Source organism: Bacillus rossius, assembly GCF_032445375.1.
Source record: "Bacillus rossius redtenbacheri isolate Brsri chromosome 4 unlocalized genomic scaffold, Brsri_v3 Brsri_v3_scf4_2, whole genome shotgun sequence".
Classification (NCBI taxonomy): domain Eukaryota; kingdom Metazoa; phylum Arthropoda; class Insecta; order Phasmatodea; family Bacillidae; genus Bacillus; species Bacillus rossius.
The window spans coordinates 451,309-467,525 of record NW_026962011.1 but is presented as its reverse complement, the minus strand read 5'-3'; the positions used below and the strand labels follow the sequence as shown (position 1 = coordinate 467,525).

Sequence of the window (16,217 nt, the reverse complement as noted above, 5' to 3'; positions counted from 1 at the left end):
GATATCGTCGAAGTACGCCGCTGCAAACTTCCCTGAATAATTGTCCAAAACGCGCGTCATCATGTTTTGAAACGTGGCAGGGGCGTCCTGGAGACCAAAGGGCATGGATCTGAATTGAAATCGTCTCCCGTCGGGGGTAGTGATAGCGGTCTTTGGTCGGTCCGCTGGCCGTATTGGCACTTGCCAATATCCAGATTTCAAGTCCAATGATGAGAACACTTTTGCGTTGCCGAGTCCGGCGATCGTTTCGGCCATGTTTAACAAGGGTGGGGGGGCATTTACTGTCACCTTGTTTATAGGTTTGAAATTTACACAGAATCGGGATGTGCCATCTTTTTTCTCCGCTAAGACTATGTGGTGATCCCGTCTCCTCCTCTCGCACCCAGCCCTCTTGACAGAGAGCCAGCAGGGGTGGAGGAGGTCGAACTGCTGATCTTGCCCCACGTTGGACGCCAGAAAGTTGTTGTGGTGTCCTCTTCTTCTCTTCTTCGCACCCAGCCCTCTTGACAGAGAGCCAGCAGGGGTGGAGGAGGTCGAACTGCTGATCTTGCCCCACGTTGGGCGCCAGAAAGTTGTGGTGATCCCGTCTCCTCCTCTTGCACCCAGCCCTCTTGACAGAGAGCCAGCAGGGGTGGAGGAGGTCGAACTGCTGATCTTGCCCCACGTTGGGCGCCAGAATGTTTGTGGCGCGTCTCGTCTCCTCTTCTTCTCTCACTGATGTCTCTCTTGGGTGAGAGCCAGGTATCGGGTGGAGAAGGTCCAAGCTGCTCTTGCCCCACGTTGGGCGCCAGCTAAATTGTTCCTCCTCCTCTCTCACCGATGTCTCTCTTGACAGAGAGCCAGCAGGGGTGGAGGAGGTCGAACCGCTGATCTTGCCCCACGTTGGGCGCCAGCTAAATTGTGGAGTTCCCTTCTCCTCTTCTCGCACCGAACCCTCTCTTGACAGAGAGCCAGGTATCCTGGTGGAGAAGGTCCAAGCTGCTGGTCTTGCGGCAGGATTCGCAGTTGGCTGGTGAAGGCGAATAGCTAGTGGGGTGAGGGATAGGACTAAACTATTCATTGAAAAATGTCGGTATTTTACACGGAACTTTTATTGACCTGAATGTCCAAACAGTTCAATTTGTCGCCTGCATCGGCTTTTACAACATACACTGAATTGATACACGGTACACCCTATCGTCAAGAAAGGGGGGGGGGGGAAGGGAGACAAATTCCCTAGGCCGAGATAGGTCCTCGGATGGCCTGACTCGCGAAGGAGGGGTGCGAGCAGCAGAAAACGGATAGCCAGTCGTTCTGCTGGTCCCCCTATGATCGTCCTATGGCCAGTGGGCGGAATCCAGCCTCACTGGCCGTCGGGCCGATCAACTGACTTTTAGGTGGATGACCTCGCCTTTATATAGGGAGAAATGCGCGGGAACGAAGAAAAAGAAGGGAGGGGCGAACTAACTCCTCTTTGGAAGGGATGAGATACGCGCGCATGAATCTCGCTGAAATTTCCCTGCCCTGGTGGTGGAAACATAAACTAGATATTAATAATTAGAAAGAAAAGATAAACGTGGCATAAATAATTATATGTACATACATATATATTCAATCCTATGTATTAAAAAGTATTTAAACTTGCTTTCACAACTTAATTAGTTAAATTTATACTATTATAAAAGATAAATACAGTTGGTAGATCGCCGGTCACAAGATGGCGTCACAATGTACATGTTTAGCTGTGGCAAGAGAAAAATATACATTTGTATACATAACTCGTTCATATTTACTATTATATTCTGAAGTACGTTAATATGTGTGGTTATAGCGACGTAAAAAATAAAGGGCGAAGATGGTTGGTTGCTTTAATGAATTATTCTATTGTTCGTGGCTTTGTTTATAACCTACGACGTCGCACAGATTCGTCGCCGCATATTACGTGAGTAGGCCTATTGCCGAAACATTTTTCCCTGAATTGCTTCTGAACTTATTAAAACTCGTTTTGGGTTTAATTATCACGTAAAGTAACGTGATATTTTAATATAGGAAGGGCGGGCAGGCGTCAATTATCTGGAAGTTATAGGGACTCTAACTCGGCTCTATAATCCCGTCCCTGAGCATCTCATTAACCTGCGTCAGAATGGTCTGTTTGCCTGTATGTCCGTAACTGCCGAGTGGGATGAACATAGGAACATGAGGATGAGTAGGGATGGTATGTTCAGTGACGGTAGTGCGTTTGAGGGTGTCTGCAGTCGCGAACACGGAACACTATTGGTCAAGCACACTCTGGATGACAGCACGGAGTTCGGGGGGAACTCCGTGTTTGAACTCGTCGAGACTGACCTTTACATCCGGTGTCGGCGGCGTCCTTCCCAGCCCGTATACGGTGCGACGGCCCTGGATGCCCACGTGCACCCGGCCGTCCCGTACCGCGATCCATGCGTCCTGTTGATAGAGCCATGGTTGCCCCAGTATGACGTCGTCGCGTAGTCCGGTGATCACCACAGCTGTCGTGGTCGACTGCTGGTCTTGTACCTCGATGTGGAGCATCGCGACGCCCTGCGTCTGGCAGGCGTCTCCGGCGGTGGCCAGCTGCAGCTGTCCCGTGTGAATCTCGTACTGGTCGTTGGCAAGTAGTTGCGCCGCCACACAGTTGTGACTAGCGACCGTGTCCACCAGGGCGTTCACTGCGCGCTCGTTGACTATGATCGGGATGCGTAGGAGTTCACCCTCCTTGGCGCTGATGTGACCCAGGAAGGGCCCTGTCGGCGTGCGCTCGTGTCCTCCAGCTGTTGTTGAGGGGGGGAGGGGTGGTAGAGCAACTACGCCGCCCCCCCTTGGCCGTTTCCCGTCTGCCGCGGGTCCCTGTTGTCCGGCCGGTAGCGGTTACGCACCGGGCAGTTGAGATGCCAGTGGTAGACGCCGGCGGGGCACGTATGGCACTGTGGCGGTGGTCCGTTGCCAATGACGCGCTGACGCCATGCCGGTGGTGATTGGCTGCCGGTTCGGGCGCCGGTGTGGCGGCCTGCTGTTTGTGGTGCGACGTAAGGCACCACTGCCTGAGTTGTTATTGTAGTTGGTTCGGTCCGTGTTGGTGTTCCGACACTTGCGCGGGGCGTTTTCACAGCACTCAAATCCTGCTCCACAATCCTAGCGAGCTGCACGAATTCTTCTGCGGAGTAGCGTACCGCGTGGCGCATGTGCGGACGCTTCTCAGGACGCATGAGTGCTATAACGGGCCTTAAAACTTCCTCCGGTGCTTGAGTCGGGAATAGGCGTCTGTGCAGGCGAATCTTCTTCAGCATGAACGCTTCGGCCGCCTCTGCGTGTCCTTGCTCCGTGCAAAACAGCTCCGTTCTCACTTTCAGCTCTGTTCGGGCATCCGCGAATCGGGATTCGAACCTCCTGACAAACTCCGGCCAGGGAATATCAAACTCACGAATGATTGTCCACCACGTTTTTGCGTCGGCACGTAGCACACCGCCTACTCTCTCCGCCCACTCTATTTCCGGTACTCCGTAGCGACTCAACCGTCCGCGACAAGCGGTTAAGAATTGCCTAGGATCGTTGCTGGTCCGCCCAGCGAATTCCGGAAGTTCTATGGGTCCTACCGGAACTACGCGCCGCCTCTCCCATGTGACGTCACGGCGCTCCCGCTCTGTCGCCTCATGTTTCACGTGCGCTACACTTTCGCATTCCGTACAGAGATACCAGTTACCCTCTGTGCTGCCTGCCTCGCCCCTGGTTTGGCATTTCCGGTGTTTGAATGCCCTGCACTGCTTGCACCACGTGCCTTCACTTGCCTGTCCGTCACACGCCGTGTTCGTGCACCTAAGATAGTCCGGTGTCCTAGCTGGTGTTCCTAGCGGTAGGTTACCCACGCATGACTCTAAACACACACACGTGTCCGCCCACGTGTTTGGGTCGCGCACATTTCACACAGTACATCCCGTTCACATTGTACAATACCTCGGTTTTCACTGCGCCTGCACTGCTGTCCTTTTGCGCGCTGTCCGACATGATGGTGTGTGGTGGTAAGGCCGGTGTATTGCCTTGCTTCTCCTCGCCACGCGGCCCGGAAGGCGGTCCAACTCACACACTCACCCTGCGAGCTGCCTGCACACAGCTGTCCGTGCCCGGAATGTGTTGTTTGTGCGCGAATTCCTGGAAGATTGCTCGCTTGGCTGGCCACGTGGCCGGCGCGCCAGAGACCCGCTATGCGCTGCGCGCGAAAAATACTTCCAGCGCGAACTTTAGTTCCGCGTGCTCCGTGCAACAACCGCCTATCTCACGCGCTCGTACAGGTCTCGGTACTAGACATCTTCTATCACGCCCCACGTTGGGCGCCACTTGTTGTTGGGCCACTCGTTGTGGCGACACTTGTTGTAAGCGGGGGGGTCGATCGGTCGGCTTTAAGGTGGAAGGTTAGTGAGCGCCACCACGTGGTGCGGCACGTGGACCCGGTGAGTCTCCTAACTCAGGGCGTGACGTCGCCCATGTGAGACGTGATATTTATTTATTTATTATTTTATTTATTTATTTATTTGAATTTTGTTACATGTGCACCAACAGTCCAGGGACTTTAGTGGTGGGCACGACATATACAAAATATACACAAATACATAAAGAAACAAAAAACAAAGGACAAGACATCCATACACACAGACAACACAAGGACAAATACAAATATAATACTTAAAATAATAATTAGTACAAAGTAGTAAGCAGCAAGACATAAAATTTAATAGAGTACAATAATGTATACGTGAAAGAGAAAAAATACCGACTATAATTAGTATGAGCATATAAATTACATTAAATACTTTAAAACATAGCTCTGTACACAATTAATTTGACTTGGTGTTGTGTCTATTATAGTTTTTAACGAGTCTATAAATAAGATCATTCTTGTTATAAATAGTACATAAACTAGAAAAGAGGCGAGAATTGAATTGGGGCATTCTCAATCCGGTGTTCTCAAGAATATAGCTACATTTAATTTTATGGTTATAAATGTTATGTACAAAAAGATAGTCCAGATGGGCTCTACGGTCTGCTAGAGGAATAAGATTGGGATGCGGAAAACCTCTATGAATTACTAGTTGAGACAATTTGTTTTGTAAATTTTCTAGTTTCTCAATATCAGTCGACCAATGTCATTCCAGATAGTTGAACAGTATTCTAATTTAGATCGAATTAATGCCAAGTAAAGGGAAATAATTGAATCGGAATTGGTAGCATAATGAGTGATACATTTTATAATAGCAAATGTTCTTTTTGAAATGGAGTTTAAGTAGTCTATTTGTTTATGAAAAAATAATTTTGAATCTAGAAAGACACCAAGGTCTTTTATAATGAAAGTTTTTGAGATTGGGTTACTATTCAGAATGTAATTATAAACTATAGGGTTATATTTCCTAGTAAAGGATATTACCTTAGTTTTATTATCGTTAAGATTGACCAAGTTTAGAAGACACCAATTATTGATTTCATTAATATCCCTTTGTAGAAGAGCGCAATCATTGACTGTAGATATTATTTTAGAGATTTTCAGATCGTCAGCAAAGAGTACACCAGTTGAGTAATTAAGGACCATGGTAATGTCATTTATAAATATATTGAAGAGGAGAGGTGAGAGAGTGGCACCTTGTGGTACTCCAGAACTAGCATGGTGTAAAGAGGATTTATGGTTATTGACAGATACAAAAAAGTATCTATTATTAAGATAGCTAGAAAACCAGTTCAAGTAGTTAGTACAAAAACCAAAGTTTGATAGTTTTTTTAAAAGTAGCGAATGGTTTACTGTATCGAATGCTTTGGCTAGATCAAAATAACAGGCATATGCCTGACCTCTGTTAGTAACTACATTATGGATTGGGTTAAGAAAAGTAATTAGGTTAGTAGTGGTGGACATTCCAGATCTGAAACCGTGCTGACTGGCTGATAATTTATTTTGAAGTTGAAAATTTAAAACTTTGTGTATAATTTTTTCAAATATTTTTGCGAAGCCATTAAGTAAAGATATTGGTCTGTAGTTTGACACAATCAATTTAGAGCCATGTTTGTGTATCGGAATGACCTTTGCTATTTTCCATTTGTCAGGGAAAACTTGAGAATGCAAACTGGTGTTAAAGATATGATAAAGAAGAGGAACTAATAAGTATGAACAGCCTTTTAAGATAAAATTAGGGATGCCATCTGGGCCGGTGGATTTGGATGACTTGAGAGCCTTGATGCCCCATAGAATAAGGGATTCAGAAATGTAGCACATAGGAATAGAATCCGAGGACATGTTTGAAGACGTTACATTGTTGGTTGAAGTCTTGTAGACACTGGAAAAATATTGTGCAAAAACATTAGATAAAACATTTGGATCATCACAAATATCATCATTGATTTTTAAAGAATATTGTTCATAGTAACCATCTTTCATTAATTTAACATACTTCCAGAATTTCTTTGGATTGTTCTTGATGTTGTTATTAGTAGAGCGGATCCAATTAATTTTATCACGTTTTATATAAGATTTTACCGTTTTGCGAAAATGTGAAAACTGTAAATAATAATAAGGATTGTTGGATCGTTTATAAAGTTTGTGAAAATGTTTTTTTGATTTTAATGCTTGAATTAAGTCATTAGAAAACCATAACGGATATTTGGGTAATTTTTTAGAAATTAGTGGTATAAATGTGTTCATATTGTCAGTTATACAATTTGTTAAAACATCCACCTGATGATTAACATTGGTTGATTCATAGAAATGTGACCAGTCGTAATTTTTTATGGAATTATAAAGACCTAAAAAATTACCGTCCTTGTAATTTCTGTAGGGAGGATTAACACTTCTTGAGCTAGAATAAATTTCAATGTTAATGTTTAGAGCTGGATGATACGAATCTTCTTTGGTAAGTATTTCAGAGGCTTGTGTTACTGTACACTGAGGTAGATTTGTTAAGCATAAATCGAGAAGATTTTTGCAAGGTTGGGTGTGGTTATATTGGGTCAGACCCAATGTAGACACAAAGTTGAGAAGGTAATTGGCTTTGGATTTGACATGTGAATGATTAATGTTTGAAGAGTGCCGAGTGAGCCAATCAATACCTGGAACATTAAAATCACCAAGAATTAAAATATCTTCTTGAGTGGTAGATAGTTTTTCTTCCAAGTGTTCAAGGTACTCGAGATATTTGTTCGGCGAGATGTCCGGGGCTAGGTAGATAGTTCCGATGATAAAAGTTGTTGCAGGTGATGTTTTTACCTTGATCCAGGTAGCTTCAATACCGAGAAAGTCGTACATGTAAACAGGTAGCACTGATAAAAACTTGGTTTTGTTAAAGGCTGAAAGTACACCACCCCCTCTATTTTTCAGTGTAAGTTGAGGATTTCTATCATTTCTAAAAACTATATACTGGTCTGTGAAATAGTGAGAATTTATGTTGTTATCGTTGAGCCAGGTTTCTGTTAAACAAATTATGTCGTAATGAGAGTTTAAAAGGTTTTCCAGAAATTCGTTAGACTTAGTTCTTAATCCTCTCACATTTTGATATGCAATATCATAATTTCTAAGGAACTGCTTCACTGTGGGAAGTAGGATGCTCCTCCAGCATCAAATTAGATGTGGAAGTTGACGCCATTGGATTAGGAGGCATGATGGTCACTGCTGTATTGTCTTGATTGGTAAGATTAGTGTAGACTTGATCGGGATGTAGTTTACCGTAAAACGGGCTAATTAAACAGCCACTTGGCCAAAACACAATATTATTGATTCTACTGAAGTAATTTTCAAGTACTGATATATGAAATGAAGCATAAGTATTATACTTCGTTCGGAGTTTAGTAACTTTGACCTGAGATAAATTGAGTTCATTTGTGATGTAATCCATAATTTCTTGTTCTTTAACTGAGGCTTCAAAACGGGTAACAAACAGGGATTTAGTCTTTTTGTAGGTAGGTTTGGAGACAGTTTTAAGAGTGGATGTATTACGTATTCCTACTTGGGGTGGAGATTTCTTACATTCTTGATCATGAGTACCAACTGGGTTTTCATTATGTCTTGACTTATGCGGTTTTTGTACCAACGTGAAACCTTCAGAGTCGACTCGCTGGTTGTTATTGTTAGAGTTCCTGACCGTGCGCGTTTCTTGCTGACCAGAAAGTAGGACACTGCACGCGGAGCTGTTGCTGGGTATACTCACTGCACCATTAAAATCGATCACCTTATTATTGGGCGCTCTTTTGGTCACTTGGCTGTAAGAAAAGTCTGAATTTTGCTTTATGTATAAGCTTTTTTTGATCTCATTTAACTCTTGTTTGATTAAAGAGTATTCTTCTCTTGAGTCCATCAACAAGGATTTAAGCACCGCATTTTCACTCTTAAGCTCATCAAACTTAACACAGAGAGATTTTACCATATTAAATAGATCATCCATGTTGGTGTCTTGAAGTTTCAGAGTAAATGAAGGTGAATTTGAATTTTTATTCGGGCTGTCGACCGTATTATTTGATGATTTTTTCGTAGGCGACCTGAACATGGCTAAATTAGTATTATTAATACAGTTCACAAATACACCATCTTGTAAGGGTAAGGGAAATCCCTTAAAGTCTTGCTGATCTAGTAGAGACAAATCAATATTGGTAGTTATCACACTTTGAACATCAATAATTACAAGAACCGACTGCGCGCACAAGACACGTCTGTCCGGCTTGAACTCCCGGCCGACACCCCCTTGAAAACATCTAGCACTAATTCCTGCCCGCTCTCAGTGTCGGGCACGCTTTTACCTACGCAGTGGGCTCTCAGGCATCCCACACGCCGTCACACTCCACGTGGTCACACAGATTGAAAATAAAAGAATAATACGTTAAATTCGCACGCCTGATTTATTCCGCTAATTCAACTCACACACGTACATGGTTGAAACTGTACAAAACGCCCGCGGCACGAATCGGTTTAGGGGTAATGAGCCACCGCTTGGTCACATATTAAATTACGTAGTACGAGGAAAAAGACTGAGACTGGCCGTAAACTAATTAATGAAGCAGTCCCCCGACCGAGAGTAGCTCCGAGGACTAAAAGAAAGTGATTGAGACGAAATTAAAGTTAACAGAATTACTTGGCAGAGAAAACAAGCAATGAGGTCCCCGGAGTGCTGAAGCGTCTGCTCTCGGTCGTTGATGGCGGAAGACTGGGGAGAGATCATGGCTCGCTCGACTAACATGGCGCCCTCCCGCCGAAACAATTGCCGTTAAAAGGTATTTGCGAATTCGTGCCACGGGAAACTAAATTAGCATGACAAGAATGCCTTAAAAATTATGTGGCAATTTTTGAATAAAGAGAAAAGATTGTACAAATTATAATTATTAATATTTAAAATTAATTATTGTCTGGCTCCGGGTTTCCTCGGGAATGTCCGGAAATGCTATGATATTTTAATACATTATTTTAAAATAAAAGTACATAAAACCCTCCCGGCCGATCTGCCGTCACGTTGCACTTAGGGAATATAAAAACAAACAACGCAATTATATTTACTTATGTTTTTAGGGGTGCGGCGCACTGGCTCGACAGCGCCCTCTTCCCGGGCGAGCACACACGCACGCACACGTACGCACGGGTAGGCGGGAGGTTTGAATGGAGGGTGGAGGGTGTTTGGGCGGTGGCATATCGGACTTGGAAGGGGCGCAGGCCCGGACGATGTCAGTATAGTTCTGGTATATTGTAGGGTTTTAAGTTTAGATTTTGTGCTAGTGGATTGATTGGTTCTGAAGTGTAGATATTTTGCCATGGAACAGTTTCCTCTCTACTGTGATTATGAATATTTCTTATTTTATAAAAACTATTGCATTTAAATAGTGGAAATTTGGACTGTATGGAGGTGGCTCTCACTATCACTGTTGGGAAGCTCGTGGAGTACTTGATGCAGCCAAATATTGCTTCACTGGTTGCGTACAAAACAACTAGAATCATTCTGATATGCCCTCAGTTCCACTTTATTGTATGAATCAATATTTTGCATCTTAGGACTCAGTTTAAACATAAACATATCTTGGAGTCAAGAAGTAGCAATCTTCACCATTTAAACATTTAAAATTTGTAATTCATGTTGACTTAATATTCCAAACAAAACTCAAAAAGACTTTATCCTCAAGTTTTGAAATTATCAGCAGCCCAATTTACATCCAACACAACTAAACATTGTTGCGTAAACAAGGAAAAATTAATCATACAGTGATGAAGTGTGACTCAAACAATGCAGGGCATCTCACGCAATGCATGTGTAAGTGAAAAAACTTTACATAGTGCTTAAAAATAATGCAAAGCAAACATAGAAAATAAATGCCCTTAATAAAGAAATAAGTACTTAGCATTATCATCCCAAAAGGCAAATTACAACTTTCAAAACAAAATTTTGACCACATTTAATCTTAAGGTCATTGATAACACGTAAGATATGAAACTATAAGAGAGCATACACAATTATAGAGAAACTTGGAATGCAAACAGCTTACTTACATTCAGTTATGACAACATTCGTTGAGAGGAAAAGCACATAACGTAACATATTAATCCAAACACACCTCGTACCATCAATATCTAAGAGGACAATGATGTCACCTCTACACAATCAAAAGACAGTGTTTTCCTAAGTCCAGGACTCCTAATTTTACAATACTTAAATCACAAACACATGCGTGAGATAGCATCAAATGCAAACTACCCTTATATTTATATAGAATATATTTCACGGTTAAGTCTTTTTTTCCTCAGGTTACATGGCATTCCGTGATTTATAACTTCACAAACAGACAATTGAGAGCAAGTGGAGCAAATGGGTTTCATCTAAACTAACGTAAACCTTAAGGTAGAGCTCAAGCCCCTAAAAAACATGAGAAGCATAAAGTTGATTAGGCCTCTACTCCACACAACTAACTTACGATATAAAATTGAATGAGAGGTGATGTAGCAACCGCTAATATGCACATGATTCCTCAAAACAAACACAAGTTTAGTATCCTCGCTAGACGGCTGGAAGAGCCCTATCGCTATAGTCAGCGACTGACGTCAATTCATGACTGTTTATAAGAAAAATAATTTTCAAGGTCAGATCAGAAACAGAATTTTACCAATACTGAAATTATAGATAAGACCAACTAACTCACATTGCACACTGCCACCATGCTGAGTACTAAGGCCTAAGTGCCTTGTCACCTTGGAAGCATGTTGCCTAGCTGTGAACTCTTGTCGGTGAACATTCCTATCTCACTAATGAAAAATTACAATTTCGCAACTGTTCAGTGAGAGGGAAAGGAGGGGGAAAGGAGGGAAGCATCGAATTGACGAGAAACCACCGACAAAGCTAGGTGCAAAGTTCAAATCTTTCTACTTGCTAACCTTACCTTCAGCTCAAGGTTGATTGCAGTATCTAGCACAAGTCGATGTTTAGTGGTAGTTATCAATGCAAGAGATGGCACTGTGTGTTGGGATTGTGCTGGAGTTGTATGTACTGTCTCAGGACAAGTCCTGTACAGCGGCTGTGCCCTCGACTGTGGGCCAGAAAGGCGAATGCTGGACGTCGCTGCTCAGGCGTTACACATTCAGAGGGTCGATAGACCTGCAGTGTGTTTCGTGTATGGTACGCTTGTCTGAGGATTCTCCTGCTGCTGTGGCGGGAGTGAGTCACGTCGACCTGAAGTACACACTCTACCAGCTGGCAGACCTGCCAGGTGAGTCCATACGTGCTGTGTGGTTACATGGTTGTATTCCACACATATGTACTGTGATCTAAAGCAGAGATCATTTACAGTAAAGTCATTATTCTACAAACTCAGGATTAGCCGCCCTCTCAAATAAATTACCCTTATTTTTAGTACTGTAAATAATTTTGTTTCAGAATGTCAAAAAATTAAGGAAACAGGCTGTGTTTAGTTTGTCACCCAATCCTCTTAGTGAGCACTGTGCCACCAGCCAGCTTATATTACCTACCAAGGTCGCTAACCGGTACAGGAGAGTGTGGAAGTGTACTCATATTGCAGACCTGGCAGTGAGTCTGTGAGGACTTTGTTACAGCTCATTTAGTTCTCTGTAGGGTTGTCAACAGGCACCTAAATACCACAAGTAATTTTGAAATTAAGTAACTATATTTTAGATAAACATATCATACTGTTATATGTCACCTAATTAATTTTTATACACACCCACCAATTGAATGTTTATGCTTTGCATGGTATATTTTCTATTGAACTATTCATGTGTTATCATTGGGGGAAAAAAAATGTAAGCATGATCTATTGCATTGTAAATGTTGACTATTTGAGAATATATTTTATTTCCAGGTATATTTCATCAATAGTTGACATTTTATGTGAATGAGAACGTGTAAATAATATTATTATTAATATTATTAAATTATTAAATTTTATGTTTTTATTATTTCATTTGAGCTCAATTTTTAGACAATTTATGTCAAATGATCAAGTTGCTATAAAGGTCTTTAGTAGCTATATATAATAATTCATCACAGAACACACTGAAAATGTGCTATGATAATGACCAAGTGGCTAAGTTTGCAGCTGTGCAGCAGCCTGGAGAGCGGAGTATATTCCAGGTAAAAAAAGTGTCAGTTTCAGGAATAAAATTTGCAAACATTATTTGGTTGTATTAAAATTAATAAATTCCTTTTAAATGTTAGCAAAGAAAATCATTGATGTGGTTAGAAAATTACCTAGTAGCTAAAAATAAAAGTTTGTCATCAACTACTTGAAAATGTCTCAATTTATATTGAAAAAGTGTCTAATTTGGCAACTCTGATTCTCAATGGTTGCATTGTTAACACCATACCAAAAATCAGTAATTTCTCCAGCTGTCCAGGAGTAGCGGTGCCTATAAGAGGCTAGTGGCAGGAAAGCAACATGAACCAAAAGCAGAGTCTTCCTTCAGTGGGCTGTTTGAGTTGAGCCGAAGCTAGCACTCTCACTTCTTCTGATTATTTTGTGTGCACATGACCCGCTTGATTTTTTAAAAGGGTATTTTTCTTTGACAATAATTTTTGAGTGCACGCACTTTGCAGTATTCAACTTAAAACAAAATATGGAATCCATTTCTTAAATAATGTACAGAATTTATGCTAATGGTTACATACTTACCGTGATTTTAAACTATGACTCTCTGAGTGTAAGTGTATGTTCAGAATCTGGAAAACCATATGCTCTGTATACACTGCCGAGTCAATGCAGCCATGGGGGAAACCCCGGCCAAGCTACGTCAAGGACGCAACCTCCCACTGTCGGGCCAGTACCGCATCGACGAGAGGAATCCGGAAGCCACGGACAAAAACCCTTAAGAATACGCTAGAGAGCTAACGGGAACCCACAAAGCCACCTGGCAAAACCAAACCACGTACCAGGCTCAGATCACCCCGATTACGATGCAGCCCCCACCCCTCTGACACCCGGCCAGCTGGTCTGCGGACGCTTGCATCCACTGTCGACGGGAAACCAAAATTACTGTGCTGGGCTAGCGCCCAAAAAATGGATCGGGCCGATACCAGTGATCAAGACCATAGGAACCACGATCATAGTAGTGAAACTTCTGTTAGGGCAAGTCGCAAGATATCACCGGGATGCTATCCGGGTAGCAGATGAGGGACCGGACAAGGCTGGTGACGAACCCAGAGCGTTAACACCCGAGGAGCCCAGGCAAACTGCACAGCCAGCTACTTCGACCCCGACAGAAGAAGTGGAAGGGGAATTCCAGGGTTTTCCAGAAACCAAGGAGAAACGCCCTGTACCAAACACCCACACCACTCTTCCCCAACAGCTGTTTTCATATGGGGAGGACGGAACAACGTCTTTCCACAGGTTCGACGAGGCTGTTGGGGGGGCCAAATTCAGCATGCACCCCGTCTTCCACCCCGATAATCTGGGAACCGGATGACACACCATCACGCCAGGAGACACCTGACAAAGACAAACCTCGGTGGCGCCTACACCTGTCACTGACAGACGCCACTTTTCACGTGACCCTCGAAGAGCCGCCGGAGTACGCCACAGGCGAAAAGGAAGCCGTGTGGGGTGGCGGCAGAGGACGAGGCACCCAACCCCACGCCATGCTACAACTTACGGCCGTGCCAGGCGGCAGAACCGCCCCAATGTAGCAAAATACAGGGAATGAGCCAACAGCAGCACGAGGCAACAGAGAGCAGTGAGAACAAAGGCATAGCAGTGTCACAACGGACTCCTTCGAAGGGGGGGGGGGAGGGTATTGACGTTGACTAGGGCTACACACTCCCTAAGCCTAATGTGCCTCATGCCGCTGCTGATCCCCTTTCCTCCACCGACACCCTCTGTTTCAAACCTCCCGCCAACGAGTCAATGCGTGTGTTTGGCTGTCCGGCAAGAGGGGCTGTGTTAGAGCCTGTGTGACGGCCTTATACCATTTATAATTTAGTCAAATTAATAAGAATGGTTTTCTTTTACTACAGTTGAACCTCTCTGAAACGACCCCTCACGGTTCCCAGAAATAGGGTCGTAATAGAGGGGGGGTCGTAATAGATGTTTTCCGAAATTTTCAGTTATTTCAACCCCCCCCCCCCCCTTCCCAAACCGCTACTCTCTAACCAGCCGTACAATGGCAGGATGCTGTCACTCACAATACTAGACGGCTTTGCTTTGAACCCACTTCAACCTTCATGACATGTCCGTCGCCCTACAGGCCACCTCTAAAGAAAATATGTGTTAGTTTACATGTATGTTTTCTGCTTTCCGTAGTTAAATACACTAGAACCCCGATGTCACGAACCCCGGAAAAAAATTTGACATTTTGACCAAAATGTGAAAATCAGAAAAAAAAATTAAAAAAAAAAAAACAAAATGAAAGATCATTAAAATCTGTTAATTTTAACACACAGTGTATTTTTGTGTCGGCTTTAATACAGTAGAATCCCGCCGATGCGACCCCCCTCTGATGCATCCATTCCGTTTATACGACTGTTTTTTGAGAAACTGTGAAAAATTTTAGCAGAGAAAGTCGAAAATTTTAGTAAAATCAGCTGAAAAACAAGTCTGTTACACTTTGTTGGGCGCTATGTGTTCACGTTTATCTTGGCGAGAGCTGTACTGTAAGCAGGCAAGCATACAAAAGACGGCTAAAAATAGATACCCCCCCTCTAGACTGTCCACGCGGCAGTGTCTAGCCGAGCTCGGCGCGTCCACTATCCTACGAAAAGCCTACTCAGTTGTCATGTTATCTTACACCTTCTGTGTGAGAAACTGTAGCATCCTCCTCCCCTCCCACACCGCGTGCGGCAAAAGCCAGGTTGTATAGTCCATTCTCGGTAAAATAAATATTTTTAGGGGCTTATACGACTGTCCTTCGCCGTTAATAAATACTTTATAAGTTTAAGTTATTATGATACAATTTGTTTATTAGTCACACAGCAGTTTCTGCTGAAAAATCATTAATACCTCGAATTTTATTGAATAGAAAAATTTAGCAGGGCCGTAAATATATTTATTTTACTGCATAGTTACTTTTACATCTGCATTCGAACGTGTTTTTTTTTTTTTATGCAGTGAAGGGTCGTGGAAAAGATAATTGCTTGAGCTGTCAAAATAAACATCGCTGACGTCAAGGGTGGGAGCGCATCCTGTCGGTCTGTCGCTGTGCTTTTCTACTCCAAAAACATATCACAGCATTTCAGGATAGCATTGTTCTTATATCTTTCGTTTATAGCCGAATGTTTCTATCTGATCCACACAAGTTCCTTCGCCACATTTTGAACGAAAATAACAACCAGCCGGCTAGTATAGCCGAACTCGCGTCACGTGAATTCACTTAAGGAAATGGGTGTCGTGTGGGGCTGGCTTAAGAGGCCACTCCAGTGTTTCAGGGGCACTACGCAACCCGCATTAACCCTATAAGATTCAATGCTATTTTCATTTTGCTTATAACTAATTAACTAATCAGATTTCGAAATGATGCTTGCTTGATGTGTAAGACAACGATGCTCTTATCAAAGCCCCTTTCTTCACAAACGTGCATAAATTATGGTTTTATTCTAATCTTTACTAATATGCATAAGTGTATTGTCTAGGTTTGAACCTTTTCTATTCATCATCGAGGTCTATCCCGACGCTAGACTGTTTTACCTAATTGTTTAAAGCTCCCCGGAGTGTTTTAAATAGCACGACAACCTTTTGTACTATCGAGGCCAGGCCATGCGGTGTCTGGTCAGTAT

General features: G+C 43.1%; 1 protein-coding gene across 4 annotated transcripts in view; it reads left to right on the top strand.

Annotated features, from left to right (window-relative positions):
- LOC134541952 (protein hobbit) overlaps window positions 1-16,217 on the top strand; it is a 440,842-nt gene that overhangs the window by 56,205 nt on the left and 368,420 nt on the right. For all 4 annotated transcript variants that reach the window (XM_063385710.1, XM_063385709.1, XM_063385711.1 and 1 more), the window contains one exon: window positions 11,496-11,706. In XM_063385710.1, coding sequence (XP_063241780.1) covers window positions 11,496-11,706 — 211 coding nt within the window. The remainder of the gene's footprint in view (window positions 1-11,495; window positions 11,707-16,217) is intronic.